The sequence below is a fragment of the Manis pentadactyla genome, chromosome 11, assembly GCF_030020395.1.
Source record: "Manis pentadactyla isolate mManPen7 chromosome 11, mManPen7.hap1, whole genome shotgun sequence".
Lineage (NCBI taxonomy): Eukaryota > Metazoa > Chordata > Mammalia > Pholidota > Manidae > Manis > Manis pentadactyla.
The window spans coordinates 6,014,124-6,035,642 of record NC_080029.1 but is presented as its reverse complement, the minus strand read 5'-3'; the positions used below and the strand labels follow the sequence as shown (position 1 = coordinate 6,035,642).

At 54.6% G+C, this 21,519-nt stretch overlaps 1 protein-coding gene across 5 annotated transcripts in view; it reads right to left on the bottom strand.

Annotated features, from left to right (window-relative positions):
• BCL11B (BCL11 transcription factor B) overlaps window positions 1-21,519 on the bottom strand; it is a 96,382-nt gene that overhangs the window by 36,553 nt on the left and 38,310 nt on the right. For 3 of the 5 annotated variants that reach the window (XM_036882349.2, XM_057488156.1, XM_036882350.2), the window contains one exon: window positions 18,658-18,873. The exons of the other annotated variants lie outside the window; for them this stretch is intronic. In XM_036882349.2, coding sequence (XP_036738244.2) covers window positions 18,658-18,873 — 216 coding nt within the window. The remainder of the gene's footprint in view (window positions 1-18,657; window positions 18,874-21,519) is intronic. 5 annotated transcript variants of the gene reach the window in all.

The following is a 21,519-nucleotide window of genomic DNA, read 5'->3' as shown; positions in this document are numbered from 1 at the left end:
TTGTTGATCAAAACACATAGCCTCCTCTGACATCAATGGGGAATTCTCATGCGACCAGAGAGCAGGCCACGGCCCTGGGGTAGAAATCCATGGAGACCACAGAGGCCACGTGACAGAACAACCAAGCCCTGAGCCAGGACAAGGTCAGTGTGAGGGATCCCCAGCCCAGAGCTGCCCTGGGACAGGTGGGGCGGGGGGCTGGGGGACAGAACCCCTAGCCACTTCTCAGGGCTCACAGTGATCTCCACAGGGCGCCACAAACACACATCCCTGGGGAGCCTGGCCTAGGCAGGGGACCTCGGCCTCAGGCTAGGCCAGGACCCCCAACCCAGACAGTGAAGCCAAAGGAAGACCTGGGACAGGGTGGCTGGGAGCAGGACCCCGAAGAACACAGCTCAGATGAGAGTGGGGCGCCCTGGGGTTGAGCTGGTCAGGTCAACCGTCTCTCTAACTCTTGCTAAGTCTGGGACCTCAGGACAGAGCCTTACCTTCCCTGCACCTCAACGGCAAAACCACACAAACAGTCTGCAGAGGCCCACGCTGACCCTGGCCCGCACTAGCCCTCAGGGTGTCAGCCTGCATCTTTGCAACTGAACACTTAAGCCAAGGCCTCCCAGCTAACTGCCCAGTGGCCCAACAATTCAGGAAGACCCGAATGCCCCAGACGCTCTCCTCAAGGCTTAAGGAAACGGTGTGAGGTGGTGTCTCCTCTCCCACCACTTCCTCAGAGAAAACTCATGCCAGGATGGAAGTGAAACGTCAACTTCCAGGGCCGGCATGATGGATGCGTAGTGGCAGCCCTGCCAATCAACTAGAGGTGTCCAGGCCTGGGCCCAGGAAAGAGGTGCTGTGATCAACTAGTGATGTCTGCCATGGGCACAGGAGGTACCCGTGCTGTATGCGTGCCCAACCCTAACACATCTCTGGACAACAGCATCTCATTCCTTCTGGGAGAAACAAAAACAGGAGAAGAACTGAGGAAAAAGGGAAGCCAGGACAGCTCAACCAAAGAGCCAAAAGCGGGAGGGGGGTGGGGGGGAAAAGAGTCGCCTAAAATCCCCATAAATCTCTGTGTTTGTAAGTGAAGATAGACGTCAGGCCGCAGGTTTTCAAGTCCATCCTGACTACAGAGGTGTTTACAGATGAGGTTTCCTCCAGGGAGAAATAACTGAGAATAGATCTCTCTACTCAGCTAGCCTGGCTCCAGCCCCTTTGTTCTGGGTCGGGAACAGGCTCCCTAAGGAGTCCAAGCAGCTCACACTCAAGGACCAAGACATCGACTTGAGGTTTGGGCCCACAGCAATGTGTGGAGGACCACTTGAGGAAAGGGGGAGTCATAACCCAGCAAAATCGGGGAGCCAGCACAGGGCGGGAGGGATCCAAGTGAAGGGAGACTAAGGACAGGGCCTCCCACTGGGCAAGGGTGCCCCCAAAGCCAGACCCAGGTGAGCACTGCACCCCCACACAGCAATTCACACTGGTCCGCCAGGGGGGACCTAAACACTCCCGAGCCTGGGCCCCACACCCAGGCTACAGGAGGACCCCAAGGTGGGAGCGCAGTGCCCCACCACCTCAGCTCAGCAGGCAGGCAGCACTGCAGACCCCTGGGCCTTCTGGGGAAGCTGCCTTCCCCGCTGCCCACAAGGACACTGTGACCATAGTCAGATTCGGGGAGCTCCCCTTGCTGGGGCCTCCGGTGTGCCACGCCCTGTACTACACCCGGGCCACACCCTGGAACCGAGGTCACACTGCCATCTCTGTTCCGTGAGTGAGGAGCCCAGCCTCCAAGGAGGAGGGGAAGGGCCACGGGCACCCAGTTAGGAAGGGGCAGAGCAGAGGCAGGCCCAGGCCTGGCGACTCCCCAGGAGGGCTCTCTGCCTACCTGGCTTTGCCCCTGAAAGCAGCCTCAGGGCAGCCCGTGTGCACCCAGGAGAGTAAGGGCCAGGGTCCTCAGCAGGCCTGCAGCCAGGCACTCGAGTATCATCTTGGTGTCTCACTCCCTCCTGGTCTTGGGCACCCTTCAGTGCTCCCTGGCCCTTCACAAAGCATCCCAGAGCAGCTGGCCACAGAGCCCGGTCCTCGGGATGGGGGTGGGAAGTCCTGTTCACGCACACACAGGCACAGCCATGGACGTGTATGCATACACACACACATGCATGTAAACAGATGCATGGGAACATGTGCACACATACACACATATGCATGCACAGGTGCAGGGACACACACACACCTCCTGAGGACACCGGAGTCCACCACCCTTATTCCCCAGGGCTCCACCTGACTTCCTTAGTGCAGATGCACCTGCCGACAGGAGGGGCCCGTGGCTCTCACCTGCCAGAAGCTCTCACCAAACTCATCCCCACCCTCTGCAGCCCCCCCCCACTGGTTCCTCCATTCTAAGCCCTTGTTTATTTTCTGGGAAATGTAAGGAGGAAACTGCCTCTGCTTTTCCAGCCTGTGTTTCTCATTGGCTCCATGGGCTTTTTCTTCTTATTCGTAAAAAGAGGAAACTTCAGCTTAACAGAAGTAAATGAACTTGAACCCCTGTCTGCCCCTACTCCCCCACACACATCCCAAAAAAAAGGCATGACGGTTCCAAATGCAGAAACCACACTTTGGGTCAGATTTCAAACCCAAGAGCCTTTTCCTGTCCTGGTTGATGACATCCACTGGTTTGACCACCACCTCATACACATTTCCTGTCTCTCATATGCACTCCTGAGCGCAGCCCCTCCTACCCAAGGGTTCACCTGGGGGGAGAGGGGTGGGCTAGGGCATCTTGCTGAATAAAGAGAAGCAAAAGCAAAACTGACCCCCAAAGGCTAAATTTCCAAAAATCAAGTGGTGCACCCGAGGCTGGAGAGACAGAGCCCCAGGCTGGTCAGCCAGCCACATCTTACAGACCTTCACACTCATATTTCTTAGATATGCAAGACTGCAGTTTCCTGGGCCAAGCAGACTTCCCAGAAGACATTCCCTCCTTCTCTGCCCACTACAAGCTGCACTTGGGGCCAGCAGTCACCTGGCCTGTGGTCCGTGGTGAAAGGCACAGGAGACGGTACTCTCCGACCTGCCATGCTGCTCTCCCAAAAGCAAGATGTATGGCCTTCAGACAGGAAGTCTCTGGGTCTGCCCCTCCCCCATGACATCCCTCCTGCCTCGGTCCCCAACTTGGTCACTGGAGACACCTGGGAAAGGTACAGTAACACCAAATCTATAGGCCAGTTTCTTTGAGGGAATAAAACCTAGCCTGTCTGTACCCCCAATGAGCAGGAACCTACCACAGAGAAGGGCCCCCAGATTCCATGCCAGGGCTGGGCACCAAGTGGGGAATGCACTCCACTCAACTCCCATCTGCTTCCAATTCATATGAGAAGGCAGACATGGAACCTTTTCAACTGGACATTAATCATTCGCAGCAATTAGATACCCAAGACCTCACAGACGGAATCCGATTAGCCCCAGGAACGAAGGAAGCCCCGAAGCGCTAAATGGTAAGGCTCGGCCCACCTAGGTGTGCGGACCTAAAGGGACAAAGCCCTGTTAGCTCCCTCTCGGGTGCTGGGTGCAAAGCCCCCGACTGCAATCAGACTGCAGTGTGCTGTGGTGCACAGCGCCTGGTGGATTACTCAGCAGTAAGGTATAATTGAAGGATTAACATGAATGCGATGTTTCCCTTCCAAATATTCGAGGAACGCCAAAACGACTCTCATCTGGGCTGGTATGACTCACATTGTTAATAGAGGAACTTAATTTTCACTTCTGAGGAATCTGGGCTCAGGGAAACATCGTCTAAGAAATACTCATTTTACTCCAATGACAATAATAAGTACCAAAACCCCAGAAGTAAAAATAAAGGTCCCCCGGCCCACCCCTTGTTTCCCAGAAACCACTGTGAGCCACAGGACGGGTCCCCCAGGGGCCTGGACAGGGGCAAGCGTGGGGTCTGAGGGCAGCCAGTCCGGTCCTAACTCAGCCTGGTGGCCTGGGGCCAGTCCCTCCCCATCTCTGGGGCACTGCTTGGGTTGTGCCCATGCAATGGGCACCTGGCAACATGGTGCAGGAGCCAGGCAGGGCAGGCTGCATGGCGGGACAAGAGGCTATCCACCAGCATGAAGGGCACCAGGGCTCAGCTGGGCTGGGCATCTTCTGCCAATGCCGGCGGCTCCGGCGTCGCAGCTCCCAGCACCTGTTGACAGGAAGAGCATCCTCACCCCGACCCGTGATGTCCTCCCCTCCGCAGGGCTGGATCCCAGGAGACTGAGCCCTGGGATCCTGGCTCCCCCTCTGCCCAAGGCCCAGCCCTCACGTGGAGCAGGGGCCACAGCACCGGGGCTCAGAGGTCAGAGCTGCCTGTTACTTCCCAGCAGCTGCCCCACGAGTGGAGGCTGGGTTCCCTACCTCCGTGCTGGGACAGCACAGAAGCCCCAGAAATGCCAGCCCTTCCCAGATGCCTCCCTCCTGCCTGAGTCCCCACAGAGACCCTGCCTCCCAGGCACTTCCCAGCCCACCCCATTCCACTCCCAAATCCAGTGAGTGCTGAACTTGACCTAAAAACTGAAAGCAGGATGAGTGCCTGGGCTGCGGTCTTCTCGTAGGCAGCCGTGCCAGGCAACACACTTTTTCTGCCTAGTTACCTTTCCAGCCCTACCTTCTCGTTTACATGATCCCCAACAGTCCCCAGCACCCATGTGCTTCTAGCTAATGGGTAGTTTCTGGGGGGAAGGAGGAAACTTGGGGACCAAGGGATCAAGCAGCAAGGCTGACTCGAGACCACAGCACCTGGGTACCACCCTGCATTTCAGGTGAGAATTTCCCAGCATGCCAGGAGGATGCTCATCATTACATCCTGGCCCCCCTGGTCAGCCACAAAGGGATGTCCTTTCTGAGGGCTACACACAGTTCACCAAGGCTTCCAAGGACCCCACCATGCCCAGGACAGTGCCACCCCAGCCACCATCCTGCAATGAAGAACAGATATCCAAATGCCCTCCTCAGCTCTTCCCCACCTCTGCTCTGGCCAAGGGAGAGGCACTCATTTATAAGTTGCAGATAATGTCACCCACCATTCATCCAAATGTGTCACTAACATCCCATTAGACTATAATTATTTTTTAATTAAAACTAAGAAAACTGGCATGCTTGTACTGACTTTATGCATCTGTTATGGGTTAAAATAGCTTTTAAAAAATGTTTCAGAGACCACAGTCTATTGTGGCCATGGCCTCTGCCAAAGAAAACGCAAGCTTGCTTATTTTCTCCATGGGGCGCAACAGCGCCTGTGTGCGCCGGAACAGAATCGGCTGGCCGTGAAAAGAATTCTAAATAAAACACAAACATGGAATTTGGCAACGCCACAGAAGCAAGCTTAAGACTAATTCCAGCATGCGGACGACTCTCACATAGTAAGTCTGGCTCCAGCATAAATGAAACCAGGCACTGCAAAATACCAGGCAAGCTGGAGTTCCGACTTAAAGGGACAGAACGCGGGTTCCAGGTATAAAAGCTTATTAAGCCAGCTCGCACGGGCTCCATAAATCCATAGGTCATTAGCTGTTTGCTTTCAGCCAATCCCTCCTTAAAACGATGCATATGAAGAGAGAGAACAACAAATGAAAACCATCACTTTGCACTCGACTTTGAGCGCGGCGGTTTGGAAATACCGTGTTCATTATCTCAAACAGAGGATAAAGGCCATCTGAAACTTCAAATACACACAAACCCCAAAGGGAGGAGGGAATACAAGGGAGAGGGTGGGAGGGATGCCAGGTAAGAATGCCCATCCCATCAGAAGAATGAAAATGCCTGGGAACTGGAGATGGCAGGAGGCGGGACTCAGCCACGTGGAGGCTGGAATCCCTCCACCCAGGGAAACAGCAATGATAATGATTGTGATGATAATATAGTTATAACAACAATAAATATATTATAGTAATACCTACTACTGTTCACCACCTTTCATATACCAGCTCCTGCAGAAGGCAGTACAAAGGAATAGAGGTTCCAGAGTGTAAGGAAGCAGGTAAGGGCTCTGAGGTTTTCCTGCCTCCGCGTCCACGTCTGTGAAATGGGGATAACGGTGACCCCCTTGTAGAGTGGGGAAAGGGATGTTGTGGAAAGCCCACAGGAAACATTTGGCAAATGCCCTGTTACCCTTGCTCCCCAGCCTATTAAACACAGTCATCCTCATTTTACAGACCAGGAAACCGAGGTTCCCAAAGGCTAGGTCCTCCACCACGCTTACAGAGCTCATAAATGTCAGGGACTTGAACCCAACCATCCATCTCCAGAGCTGACATTCGCGGGGCACACACTCCCGGGGTAGAGGGGGTACACACTCCTGGGGGGTGGCACACACTCTCAGGGTGCCTACACTGCCAGGGGGGGCACGCACACTCCCAGGAGGGCACACTCCCAGGGGGGCACACACTCCTGGGGGTTGCGCACACTCCCAGGGGGACACACACACTCCTGGGTGGCATGCACACTCCCCGGGGGGCACACACTCCCGGCGAGGCACACACTCCTGGGAGGCATGCACATTCCTGGGTGGGCACACACTCCTGGGGTGGCGCACACTCCCAGGGGGACACGCACACTCCTGGGTGGCATGCACACTCCAGGGGGCACACACTCCTGGGGCGATGCACACTCCCGGGGGCCACACACTCCTGGGGGGCATGCACACTCCTGGGTGGGCACACACTCCTGGGGCGGCACACACTCCCAGGGGGACATGCACACTCCTGGGTGGCATGCACACTCCCGGGGGGGCACACACTCCTAGGGGGCGTGCACACTCCTGGGTGGGCACACACTCCTGGGGGTGGCATGCACACTCCCGGGGGACACACACTCCCAGGGGGGCACACACTCCTGGGGCAGTGCATACTCCCAGGGGCCACACTCTCAAGGGTGACACACATTCCCGAGGGGGTGGCATGCACACTCCCGGGGGGCACACACTCTCAAGGGTGGCACACATTCCCAGGGTGGGGGGGGTCACACACTCCCAGGAGGGCACACACTCCAGAGGGAAGACACACTCTCAGGGGGATCAGTCACAGGACTGGCCACATTTTCCAACACTGTGAACTTTGGGCTCCATCTGAGGTTGGAGCAGTTGGGGGAGTGTGGTGTCCCCCAGAAAGTGCTGAGAAGGTGAATTCATCCCGAAGGAGAGACTTGTCCTCCCAGCCTTGGCAGGCCTCACTGCTGAAGCGCAACCCCGCACACGGAAATCCAGGAAGAATTACAGAGTTCAGGGAGGAGAGGTGACCCGAATGCCTCTACCATAAACACCGGCACCAGAGGGCATAAGTGACCCATTCAGTGCCACAGTGCCCACACCGCCACACACACACACACACACCATATACACTGACATGCACATACTCACACATATGCATATACACATGCCCCATACACGTGTACACACATACTCACCCACATACACATGAACACACATACCCGATACACATACTATATACATTCATACATTCACACACACACACACACACCTATATGCACATACACATTCATACACACATACTCCCATATACATGCACACACATACCCACATACACACTCACACATACCCACAGGCATATGCACATGCACACATTCACATAAACACATACACCCATAAATACATACACTCACATATAAACATACAGACACACAGGGCCTCTAACTATGGGGTCTATGCCAGGCTGAAGGACCCTGGCAGAGGCAATGGGAAAAACCAGGGGGAAAATTACATGAGGCAATGTTTGGCTCCAAACAAAAAAGCCATGGAATATTTTCCCTCAAGTCTTGGTTATTTCTTGCAGGTCTGCTCAGACCCAAAGCATCCCAGGATGGCAGGTCAGATCAGCCTCTCCCAGATGGAACCCGACCCTCCTGGCCTTCAAGCCGAACCAGCTGCAGTCCTCTCAAAACTACCATCCACCTGACCGGTGTGGTCGGGACCCCCAGGCTGCCTGTGCCCGTGGAGGCTGTGGTCTGGCTGCTCACAGACTATCCTCTATCTATACATGCTCAGCAAAGCAGGCTCCAGACAGGTCTCCTGACCCTCTGACCTCCCACTCCAACCCCTGCCCAAGCCCTGCAGGCCTCTGAGGCCTGACGGTGGCATCACACCCCAGAGGGCTCCAAGCTGCTCTTCCTGAAAAGATGCATGTCTTGGAAGATGCAGACTAAAAATACTCCTGGCATCTCAGAGCCAGTTTGCAAAAATAATTACATTTTATTTTAAAAAAAATAGATTACAGGCAAGTATGTGTCCAGCTATTTTTAGTTCCTATTCAACTCTGCTAATTTTTTCTCATAATGATCATTGCAGACTTTTTCTTAAAGCCTCTCCCTTCTGTTAATAATAGTATTCTGACATGGTACAGGAACAAGACTTGCAGGGGAGAGGGGCATACACCTAAGCCATGGAAGTCTGAGTACTGCCCAAAGGTGACACCATCAGAGAATCACCACATTTTCAGGAGAAGGAAAATATGGTCCTCTTGGAGACCAGCTCCAGATTCTAACCCGGGGGGCACTTCATGTGGGCCTGACCCTGCCACAGTCCTCAGGGGTTCACAGTGGACACTGCACTGTGGTTCCTACCCTGAAGGGACCTACAGTCCAGCAAGGAGTATGTCGTGGGTTGAATGGTGGCCCCCGAAACGAAATGTCCCTAACCAAATCCTTAGGATCTATGAATGTGACCTTATTTGGAAAAGAGTCATTGCAGATATAATTAAGTTCAAGATGCTCGATGATCCGGGTGGGCTCTAAATCCAATGACAATTGTTCTTTTTAATTTCAGTTGTCCAGGAGAGAAGAAGACAGGCCCCAAAGAGGAGGCCACATGAGCAGAGAGGCAGAGATCAGGGGGATGTGGCCATGGGCCAAGGAATGCAGGGTCCTCCAGAAGCTAGAAGCAGCCAGGGACGGATTCTCCTGGAGCCTTCAGAAGGAGAGCAGCCCTGCACACCTTGAGCTTGGACCTGTGGCCTCCAGGACGGAGTTAATAAATTCCTGTTGCTTGAAGCCACCCAGCTTGTGGTCACTTGCCCTAGGAAACTAACACAGGGCAGCGGAGAAAAGCCACAGCCCCACGATGACTATTCCCCTTCACGAAGGTCCCAAGGTCACCTGATTGGAGCAGCAGGCCCAGGAAGTCACCCTGCAGTCCCACTCAGCCGGGGGAGCAAGACTGGCATGCTGGTCCCTGGATGACAACAAAACCCCAGAGGCTCAGAGAAGGGCAGGACGTGCCCCAGGACACCAGCCAGCTCACCTGTTCCCAGGTGTCCCCACTCTAAACACACAGCTCTTTCTGCTAAACCAAACCCAAATCAACATCCTGAGGACACAGCAGAAAGGAAAGTGAAAATTGTCCATTCACAGAATTTCTTCCCCAAACTCTCAAGCTAGCAAAATGTTTAGCTGACTGCCTAAAACCAGCCAGCCTGGTCTTGTGCAGAAGCATTTACAAAGGAGCCAGTGTTAGAGACCCTCAAACCGAATGCACTCAAGGGGGTGACCCGCGATCGCGGCTACGGGCACCAAGCCTGGAGCCCCCGGGAGCCAGTTCCACCCCGGACTCTCCAGCTGATTCACCACGTAACTTGGGACAGTTGTCCGCATCCCTGGGACTCAGGGTCCTTACCTCTAAACTCGAAACTGTCAGGTGAGCATATGGAGAAACCGGGACCCTCAAACAACTCTGGGGATGTAAAACAGTGCGGCTACTGTGGAAAATAGGGGAGCAGTTCCTCAAAAAGTTAAGCCTAGAATTACCACATGATTCAGCAATCCCACTTGTGGGTACCCACGCAAAAGAACCGGAAGCCGGATCTTGCGCCATTATGCATACAGCCATGTCCACTACAGCATGAATCACAACAGCCGAAGGCGGAGACAAGTGTCCGTCACAGGATGAATGGATAAACAAAATGGGGTCAGTCTGTAAGTAGAATATTACACAGCCTTTAAAAGGAAGGAGATCCTGACACACGCTACAACAAGGGATGACCTTGACTACATGATGCTAAATGACATAAGCCAGTCAGAGAAGGTCAAATACTATGTGATTCCACGGGAGGAAGGGGGATGGAGAGTTAGTGTTTACTGGGGACAGCGTTTCTGTTTGGGGTGCCAAAAAGCCCTGGAGATGGATGGTGGGAGTGTTAGCAGAACAATGCAACTGTGCTTAATACTGATTGACTGTACACCTGAAAATGGTTAAAATGGTAAATTTTATGCTTTGTATAGATTACCAGAATTTAAAAAAAAACTCCAACAGATATGTTCTTATAGCACTACCAAAGAGCATCAGCAGTAATGATGCATATGGAACCTATGGCACACAGTGGGCCCTCAGGCAACGGTTCCTTCTACTATTAAATCAAGAATGAAATAAAGAGGCGCCTGTTACTAAAGCACGAGGAAATGCGAGGGAGGGCACCCGCATCAGACAGCGCTGGGTAAACACAGGAGGCCCCGCCCACCATCAGTCCTCACCTTATTAAAAAGGCAAGAGTTAACAATGCCTGGATTTATGAAGATTCCAACTTCCCCTGACTCTGTGGGTAGGGCCTCCATTTTCACATGAACTTCCTTCGAGAGGTCCCAGCCCTCTGCTCCCTTCCACTGAAATCATCAAATTCAGGCATTCTTATTACCCAGGGCTCCGGCCAGCCCTATAGCAGCCCCATGATTCATTAGCTTGCTCCTCGCCCTCTGATGCTCCCACTCACACCTGCCAGGTGGAAGGCCAGTCTGGGAGCGAGAAGGCGAGAGGAGCAGGCTGTGGCCTCCAGACCCAAGGAGATTTGGGTTCAAGTCCCACCCCTGTTGTCTACCAGCTGTGCAACTTCAGGTAAGTTACTTCACCTGTCTGGTCTCAAATCTCCTCAACTGTGAACCCTAGAATAGGTTACCTTCCTAAGAGAGAGGCTGCTGGGAGGCTTAGTTGTGTAGGAAGACCCTTGCAGAGGGTCTGGCACACAGTTGGGGCACAGAAACGGTGACCCAACCATCGCATGGTCAATTGCTCAACTGCCAAGTGTAAGAGGGGCCCTGACCGGAAAGGAAATGCTGCTTCCCACCCCCACTGACCACACTGCACGGTCACACGCCACTGCCAGCTCTTGGCTGTTACAAAGTATCGTGCAGAGAGGGGCCTAAGGTAACAGCGGCTGCAGTCCCCTCAGGTCAAATGCTGGGCTGCATGCGGAACCCCACACAGAGGGACCCCTGCCCACCAGGGGTTTTCTCCCACTGCTTTCTGTATTAAATTGGCCAGCCTTGATTATGCTTGGATAAACTATATTCCATGGTTTTGACAAATATTTGGGTTTGGCTGTGAAATATGCACCGTATACAACCCTTCCACCCCACCCTGCCCTCAGGTTTGAAAAGTCAAGTACATTTTGTTCCCCCACCAAAAAAATGATGGCACCTCAAAGCTTTGAATATGATAATGGACTTCTCTCGGGTGGAGAGAAATTGCTCCTGGGGGCCTGTGTGCAAAGGTGGCCGACACGAGCTCTGCTGCTCCCCCTGTGTCCCAGGCAGCAGCACAAACCTTCCGGGATCTCCATCGCCCACCAGCACTTCCTGAGCACCTCCAGGGCCAGGCGTGCCCTGGGCTGGAAAGACTGAGACAGTCTGGAGCCGAGTGGAGCTGGGTCTCCCCGGAGCGAGGCCAGTTGACTCCCAGCCAAAAAGACCCCAGAAATCCAATTTGAGGGCCACGTGATAAAAAAAATCTTTTCCCATGCCCGAGGCCTCTTCTATGTCAAAACTTCCCTCTGGTGGTCTGAGGGTCGGTTACAATGTGTCCCCAGAAGTCACTAACAACTCGGACCCCTCAAGGGCTGCCACGACTGAAGGAGGCTCCCTGGGCCAGCAGGAGGAAGACGCCCACATCCACACCTTGTCACTGACTCTGGGAGAAGCCATTCTGACCTCCAGCCTCACCCTCTCCATCAGGAGCACCCCAATCTCTGGGGCTCTCCCAGCTCCCATAAGCCCCATCCTTTGATGTTTCCTAAGCAGAAAGAGGCGTCGTGGGGCGTGTGCCTCACCTTTGCCAAGCAGCCCGACCAGCATGGCAGGAACCCCACAGAGCTCATTCTGGAACCCAGGCACCAGCATGCCCAGCCAAAGAAGCAAGACCCTGAGGACGCGCCCAGGACCACGTCCAAATGCGGTCTGCTTTCCCACCTCGACCTGCACATCCTCCACCTCCCTCTGAGCCGCCATGCAGCCCAACAGGAAGCTGGAGCGAGGCTCGACCCAGGCCGGCCAGACCTCAGTCCGAATCTCAGTTCTGCTGCTTGAGTGCTGTGTGACCCTTGGTGTGTTGTTGGCCTCTCTGAGCCTCAGGATCTTCATGAGCAAAAGTGGGGGCTGCCTCTTTTTAGGGCTGTTCTGAGGATGGGGTGCCTGAGCAAAGTGTGCGAAGTGCCACAGACAGCGATGGCACACAGTAGGCCCTTTAGGACACTCCGGCAAGCCAGGATCAGTGATAGCAGGGGCCTTCCTCCCCTTTCTCTATACTAAGAAAATCCCCCAGGCAGGGGACTTTCAAAGAGATGGCAGCCAAGTGATCATCAGGCCCTTGGTACCCAGGGCCCAGCTTCCCCCTTCCTGCCCCTCACACGTCCCTACATGCTGCTGACTGGAGGCAGCCACCCCAACACAGTGGCACTTCAAGTGGAAACCTCCAACGCAGACATGCTGAGAGGGTCATCTCACAGGTGAGGAAACTGCGGCTGAGAGCAAGCAAGTGGCTAGCCCAGGGTCACATACTCAACCCATGCACCTCGAGAACAAGGACCAAGTATGGTTGCACCTCTGGAGCTTCCCACAATGCCTGCGGCTTTTCCACCACCATGTCCAGAATGACATTCAATTTCAAACACAAATCAGTGCCAGAGAGAGTCCTGAGAAGAGACGAGGTGGCCGGCGACAGAAGCACAGCCACAGACTGTCTCCAACCAGGGACGCATGGAGGCATGTTCAAGCTGCAGACGGCAAGCCAAGGGTCCCAGAAGCCAGACATGCAGGGATCCTCAAAGCAGGAACTCTCTTGCCAGATCGAAGTGCACATTTCAAGTGGCTTCAGCTAGATGATGAATTTCCTTCTCTAACTTTCGGTAAGAATTCATGAAGGGTGGTACAGTCTCCTGGGCAGAGCCTGAGTCAGCTCTGCCACACGTCCTGTGGCCTCTTCCCCACTCTCTGCCTCGGTACCCTGGGCTAGACCATGAAGGGGTTGGGTGGGATGATCTCTCGGGACCCCTGGGCCTAGATCCTGAAGGATTAAAACTCAAGCCTTCAGTTCACCCGAGGCGAGCGCATTTCTGGAGCACCCCTCTCCGTGCAGAGGGCACTTGCCTCTGCCACTTTCAGGTCCCCTTTAAAGCTGCAGAACGTGGCCACCTTGCCCAGAGATCTCTGACGTCGGCGGCCAACACTGGCTCCTCACATGCACTAACTGCTTTAAAGCGCTGCATCCAGTGCTGCATTAAAAATTAATTACACATGCTATTTTATTGCCAGTGCATAATGTAATGAGCACCAGCTGTGCTAAACAGCCAAACTCCTTTTTAAGACAGCTATAAAAAAAAAAAAAAGAAGGAAAGAAAGAAAGAAAGAAACTGCACTTCCAAATGCCTCTCCTGTCAGAGCAGAAAAACAGCAACATCTTGTACGGATTTGAACAGAATTCTTTGATTTAGCTCAGCCTTCAGAACGTCTGAAGGGCCGGCTCCGAGAGTGAAATGGAATCTGGCGCGGCTGCAGCGGTCTCCGCTCCGGGAGTTGCCGGGACCCCTTTTATCTAAGGCAGGCAGTCACGCTGGTAGGTGGCCCCGCCCCAGCCCGGGCAGCGCCTCACGCCGTCGGACCCCATCCCCGGCTCTTTCCGCCGCCCGTGCTGCTGGAGGAGATGTGACTTTCTGGCTCCGGCAGGCAGGGCACTTTCCTGGAGTCCGCCCAAGCCCTGCGCCTTTGGCCACCTCCAGCAGGTCCGCAGTGCGCCTCCCCCTTCGGCGGGGCCCTGCCGCTCTCCACAGCTTCCTCCTGTACTTCCTCCACTTACAGAAGGAGGCGTCTGGGTGCCACAGGCAGGCGGCCCAGGCGGCCCCCGCAGCACGCTCCCAAGGAGCAGGCGGACTCCAGAGTAGACCCCACGGAGCAGGCGTGGAGGAACCACCCAGGGGTTTCCAGTGCTGAACCACCAGCCCCTTCGGCAATGTAGACATCATAAGACATGCAGATGACCTTTTAAATTTTTAATGACTCCCCTGAGAGCCCTTTTCCCCAGTGGGACAACCCCCATTGACTCTGGGACCCGGTTAGCCCAGAAAGACGCTACAACCGACAGAATTTTGCAAAGAGAAACCCAAGGGCGTGTCTAGAACCTTCCCCTGACAGAGTGCTTCTCATGCTCACCCACACTCACTTCTCTTCCTCCTCAGCCCCATACTCACCCCTCCCTCCAGAGTCTCGGTGGAGGCTCTCAGGCCCTACCGGGGTGTCTATGCACCCCCTGCACCAGAATGGAGGTGGTGCGCCAGCAGGGGCCTGGCGAGCGCTGCCATCTCGGTCCGCATGGCCCTTTGGCTTCCCACGGATCCTCCCGTGTTAATCAAACCCAGTCCAGAATGAAACTACAGCTTGCTTCTTGTTCTGGTATGAAATGTGCAAAGCACAGACCATATCATTAACATAAAACTTCCAGAAATAAGGCCTCTTTCCAGACAGACTGTATTAATTGCATCAAGCTTCCACAGCTAGGGTGGTCTAATCCATGGCGTCCCATTGGACGGCTCTGCTTATAAAAACCAACACAAAATGAACACTGGGATATAATTGAAGGAGGAGAAAACGATAGGTTCTCCTGTTAAACCCTACTATTTACTTACAGGTATTCTTTTATCTTTATTGTCCCTTTAACCCATGCCAAGAAACCCCAGACTAGTTAAATAACACAGCAAGCACAATTTCAGTAGAAAAGTAAATTGAATTTAACTTTACAAGATTGCCCTGTGATTTCAGCATCTACTAATGACTGCAACTGACTCCTTCTATTAAATCCAAACACTTACACTACTCGGAGCAGGGACTCCGAGCGGTGATCCTGTGTGTTCTCGCGTGAGACCCTGAACCAAGTGCATGTATTAGTCCCTGTGGCTGGTGACCACTTGTGGCTTTTAAATATGTAGTGAAGTTTTTCAATTTCTTTTCCACCTCCCAACGCTGGTACATGATCTGAGCCAACCAAGAGGCTAAATGCCTTTACGAATGGAAGTTGGAGATACAGCTAGAAGTAAGATTCAACACGGTGTTGGACACGTAACGATGGAAGGTTGTAAAGCCCATTCTGCTCATGCATGAGTCATACCTTCTCCAGGGCTCACTCAGCATGAGCATTGTTTTCAGCACCTGGCATATATGACCTCATTCAATGCTCAAAACAATCCTTCAAAGCATGTACCAGTATTACCCCCAGGTTTCAGGTGGGGAAACTGAGGAAGCAGGGGTAAATGACTTGTCCAAGGTCACACAGCATAGGACAGTGCATAGGACAGAGCAGCCTTACACCCCCACAGTGTCTGATACACTCTGATGACCACCTCCCAATCGTCCAAACCTCAGAACAGGGAAGGGTTCAGAGATACCAAAGCCCAGTGGTTTTCACAGTGCTCTCTGGACACTCCCTGCCCCCTGCCCTGGTTAGGAACCCAAGCCAAACCCCAGGCCCAGTCATCCACAGCAGCTCAGTAGTCAAAACAGATCAATATAATCTGTTCCAGAGCTCAATGAGAAACCTTGCTTTTAAATGTTATCTATATATTATATATATGTATGTGTGCATATGTATATATATGTATATGTGTATATGTATTTTTTTATTGACAAGGAAACTGAGGCCCAGAGAGGGGCAATGACTTTTTTGAGGTCACCTGCCAGGTAGCATTAGGGCCAGGACCACAGCCCAAGCCTCTTGAGTCCATAGGCATCTTGGAGAAGTTCCTGCGTGGAATTTCTCAAGGAAGAAACTTCAGTTCCCAGGAACACCTGGACTCAAAGGGCCCCATCATGTTGGCAGAGTCAAAAAGCACTGGGGACCCCAAGCCCCTTCTCCCCACCATGACCATCAGAAGGAGGTCTGGGCTTGGGGTTCAGGGACGTGGGGCTGTGTGGAATGCTGCCAGCCCGAGAGATACACAAACATACATACCTGTGTGGTTTCTCCCCAGTAAAATCTCATCCTTCTATAAATAACTACAAATGCTTTCACAGGAAGGCAATTAACCTGTGGGAAACACAGTCACTGGGGTTTTTTGTATGAATTCGAAGAAATAGGTTCAGTGCATCCTGATCTGAAACGGACACAACAAAGTAAGGACAGCGGCCCCTTTCCAGCTCTACAGAGGCCTGCTTCTTCCAAACGGGGTCCTGGGAAGTTAATGACTCCGTCCCGACTACTCATTAAACAGGCACTAAAAACACTGAAGCAAACAGCCCAGTGCTGGGGACAGAAGCCACAAAGGAACAAAAACCACCGGAATAGGATATTTTCAGGTATCAAGACTGATCAGACAGTGCAGTGGCGCAACCTGGCTCAGCCTGATTAATGGGGACCCAATGCTGAGAGAAAACAGTTCTGGGAATCAGGGCAGAGAGCAAGCCCCCGAGAAGAAGGAATGGGCCCAGGGATCCCAGGAACAGATATCATCCCACTTCATGCCCCTCCCCAGGCACCACCATCCATTTGGGAGCTGCTCACAAGCACTGAGCCTTCACAGCATCAAGTTCTAAAATCAAAGAAGGCCTTTAAGCCAGATGAGCAACATCAAAGAGCAACATCAAAACCTCTGGAAGACCAGCCAGGGTCAAATCTCACCTCTGCTCTTCCACCCTCTTCCCTGCAGGACCCCATTCCCACTCCCCACCCCAACCCCTGCAAGCTGCAGAAGGGCAGGGACCTGCTGTGCCTGACTCCACCTTCCTTTGCACAGTGCCTACAAACTAGGTGCCCAAGAAATGGCTTTTAGTAGAAGAATGAATGAATGAAAGTGAATGAATGAATGTGAGCCTTTGCTTCCCCATCTGCAAAACGGGAATGTGAGAGCTCCCACTCGGCACAGTAGTTTCTAAGCAGAGCTAGAGCCAGTAGAGGGTCAAGCAAAGCCCCAGGTGCACCTCTGCCAGGGAGATCATGTTTCTGCACCACAGAACTTGACCAAGTCCAGTCATAAACACTCAGGTTGATCTTTTGATAGCACACCCCCCGAGTGGCTGCAGGGGCTGCAGCACTAAGTACAGGAAGCCATGAGAGCAGGACAGACCCTGGACGGGGCGGCATCCCTCGCTCAGCAAGGAAGGATCACAGCACACATCTACAAAGACAGGACACGTGTCCCAGTCACCCTGGGCACTGGGGATGCCCAGGGCAGGGAGTCTGCTTCTTTGTGAGCAGACTCCTTCCTGAATGATTTTAGCCTTTGCTTTGTGCATTCAAGGCATAAGCCCAGGACCTAGGATGTCACCCTCTGCCACAGCAGGGGGTTCTGAAGGCTGCAGGCCACCCCACCAGCAGGAAGCCCAGGAAGTTCTTGACCAGGAGCTGGGGCTGCCTGTGGGCCATCCCCTGGGACAGCTTCAGTTAAAAGCAAAACCTGACCAACAAAAACAGTTTTACCTTCACCACCCAAGTCAGGAGAAAGCCTGCAACATGCCTGGTGACAAATCCCAGACAAACTGCATCTGCCTCAGCTCCGCACCCACCCTCTCCATTTTGGGCCCCTTCCTGGAAACCAGACCGTGGGGTGCTCACCACCAGCTGTGTCTGTCTGTGTCAGCGTCCCAGTGCATTTTGCACCAGGTCCTGCTGGATGCTGGGCAGGAGAGGCCAGGACGAGAAGCCTCCACCCACAAATTCTAGGGACCCCAGGCCAGAGCAGGAGTTCGGGTTTTGTTTGGGGACAGAGGGGGATGCACAGTAGGTGCTCAGACCCTCAGGTGTGTGCATGGCCCCACCGCCTGCCCTGCCCCACACACACACCCCACAAGGCTTCACTCCCTTCTGTGGCCACAGCTAAAAAACTCCTTTAGAGTAACTTTTTTTTTCCCCCCAAAACTTAATGGGCAACACATTCTCATAAAGAGAAACTGAGCAGTTTGGATGGCTCCGGCGAGGCACACAGACAACGAAGGAATCTTCTCCTAGCCGTGTCTTGCGGGTGGGGGCAGTGGCTGGGGTAGGGGCAGAGCGGGGCAGTGGTGAGGGCTGAAGACAACCTCAGATGTTAAGCGTTATCCAATTAAGCTTTAGCTAAACAGCCCAGAGATGAAATTTGGAGGCTGGGGAAATGCATTCTGGGACTGAGACTCAGAATGGGCAGAGGCGTGGGGGGGTCCTCCTGACTGATGGGGACCCTGGCACTGGTGGGCAATTCTGTTGACATCCTTCACCACTTCTCTGGTGTCCCCCCAAAAATGCCTTTTGGGGTGGGGGTTGCATAGCCTCCCTGGGTGCCCACCTTGCCCCAGCCCACGTGGGAGAGGCAGCTGCCAGCTCTTCCCAGGGCACACCCCGCCACCCCCGGGAGCCCACCCCCCACCGCGGCCGTCTGTTACCTGACAACTGACACTGGCATCCAAAGGGAGCCTCCGTCTGACCCTCACCCTGAGTCCCGTCACCCGAGACAGGGCGCGCGCTGCAGCACGGCAGGGGGAAGCAGGGCGGCAGAGCGCCCAGGGCGCGCAGAGGTGAAGTGATCACGGATGTGGGAGGGTGGGAGGAGGAGGCAGCTATGGGGGCCATCGCTGGCAGCTGGGCAGGCCTGCACGGCCCTGGAGAAAAAACAATAGAAAAGACTGGTCAGTGGGGCCCTGGACTATACAAGGGACTTGGGGTAGAACAGGGGCCCAGGGCTGCCGGCCACCCATACAGAGTGGGAGGCCCTGGGATGCCAGGCCCTGCAGGGAAGGCAACCGGGCACAGGTAGGGGCAGGGGTTAAGGAAGTGGGCAGGGGCCTGAGGGGGTCCTCCTTCCACAGCTGCCAGGTTGGGCTGTCTTGGGACCAGACTCCCATCCCTGGGGGGCCTAATGCAGGGGGCTGGGACCCACAGGTGCTGCCAGGACTCCACTCCCCCCACATAGGGGATTCTGGAGCATTCTGGAGCAGGCTCCATTTGGGGATTTGTTCCCAAAAATCTGGGCCACCCCCCTCTGTAAGAGCCAGGAAGCTCCAAGCCACCACTGTTTGTTCCATCGGAATAGGCTGTTTGCACAGACACCTGCAGGCCACCGCGGAGCACCGGGCACAGGTTAACCGCTGGCCCGGCAGACAGCCAGCTGGTGTCACTCTCCACCCCCCATACTCCTCACTAACCTGAGCCCAAGCACACAGCACCCAGGCCCCAAGGCCTTCCGGAAGGCTTCAAACACCACCACCCCCCATAAAACCCCGGCACTGCCCAGCACCCCTCTTAACGCCTCGGCCCCACTCTGTACACCTCCTCCCCCAGTCTGACAGCCACAGCGCAGGGCTGGCCTCAGCCCAGCCCCCTGGCTCCCCAGCACGGCCTGCAGTTGATTTGGCCGTTTATCTTAAATGGCTAAGAGACCACCAGGGCAAAAATTCGTGTGAAGCCCTTGCCAAAACCACAAGTCAAGAAGCCTGAATTCCCTGGGTAAAGAATCAAGCGGGGAGGCATCAGAGAGACAAAAAGCAACATCAACAAGATGAGGGGCCGCCGGGCCCAGCCAGCTCTGCCCAGGGGGCCGCCCCATGCCGTTCAGTGCCCCACACAGGGCGCAGACCTGCCCACCCATGGACCCCACGTGGCACTCCCCCACCCAGAAGAGCCATGGGGCCCTACAGCCTGTCAGTCTTCAGCTCAAGTGAGTTTCCCAATATATCCATGGGGACGGGGCTTAGGAGACCCACTGCACAGACCCGGAGACTGAGGACATGAGCACAGAAAACCGCAGACAGCGGCGGCCAGTCCCACCAAAACCCCTGGTTGCCTGGCTCCAGACCCAGAGCTCTTTCTCTGTGGCCTCTTGCCTCTCCCAGGGGTGTGCTACCCTAGATCAGGGGCATCAGGGCATTGAAGAGGACCTACAAATGTCCAGCCAAGAGGCCGAAGCTGACACTAACACCACTTGGGTCCCCCTGGGCAAATGAAGACCTCCCCACCGCCCCCTCGCTAGGCTAGGCTCAAGACCAGAGCATTTCTGAGCCCATAACAGCCCCAGAGGGATATGGCCAAGGACTCCACAAGCTGCTCCAGCCACAGATGCTGAGCGAAAGGCGATGCCCCAGGTGTAGTGCAGACCCCCAGAGAAGGCTGGCACCAAGGCCAGTGTCACCTGCGTCTCCCCAGAAGTCTGCCTTGGCCTGTCCTTGCCTGCAAGCCCCCAGCACTGAACAATGCAGGTCTGGCTCTGTCCAGTACATCAGCCCTGCCTGCTGACCCCCAAAGGCTCTGGATCTCCTGAAACCCTATGGCAGCCTCGTACTAAGCGCTCATCACAACAAGGCAGGCACAGGTTAACAGAGAAGACCATCCCCATTCCACAGGGGGGAACCTGAGGCTCAGGGAGGTCTGGCACTTGAACCCAGTTGTGTCTCCAAAGCCTGGATAGGCCCTGCTTCCCCCTTGGGAAGCTCTGCGCTGGGGATGCTGAGAGGAAGGGCCACGGGTGGGGTGGTGGAGCGGCGGAGCCTGAGCGTTAGGCTCAGTCAAGCCGTGGGAAGCTGAAAAGAAACAACCCTGAGTTCCCAGGTTCTGGGCGAGGCCACGACACAGCCATCCCACTGACCAACAGGAGCACCAGGGCCTAGTGACTGCTGTCCCCAAGGAAACCTGAGTCTCCCGGTTGGGAGGCAGGTCCAACCACACCCCTGTCCTTCTGGAAAGGTTGGGCATAGGCCAGAATCTGTAAAGGCAAAATCATCCCCCGGTCGGGTGGGGGTGCAGGGCCAGGCTGTCCCCTGGGAACTTGCACACACCTCCTTAGGAATTCCACCCACCCTTGCTCCAGGAGATGGCTCAGGGGAGGCAGGGGAGGGGCCCGCAAGGGTGAGGGGCTTCCAATCCTAAGCTGCCTGCAGAAGACTCTCTGGGTGCTCTCGGAAGACATGCTGCCCTGGGGAAGGGCCCCCCATCCTGCGAAGTGGCTGAAACCTGGAGCTTTGCCCAAAGGTGGCACTGCAGAAACCCAACTCTGAGCCACAGCAAAAGCCAAAGGAGGGGAAAGCAGCCACCTTCTGCATGACTACAGCAGATGTCCCAAAGGGGCGAATCCACAGAGACAGTGCGGCTGCGCGGTGGCCAGCGGCTGGGCGCGGGGGGCTGAGGGCATGCGGCTACGGGGTCAGGAAGTCTTCCAGCATTGCGTAGTGGTGATGATGCACAGCATCGGGAATATGCCGAAACCACTATCTGTATACCTTTAAAAAGTGGTTAAAATCGTTCACTTTATGTTA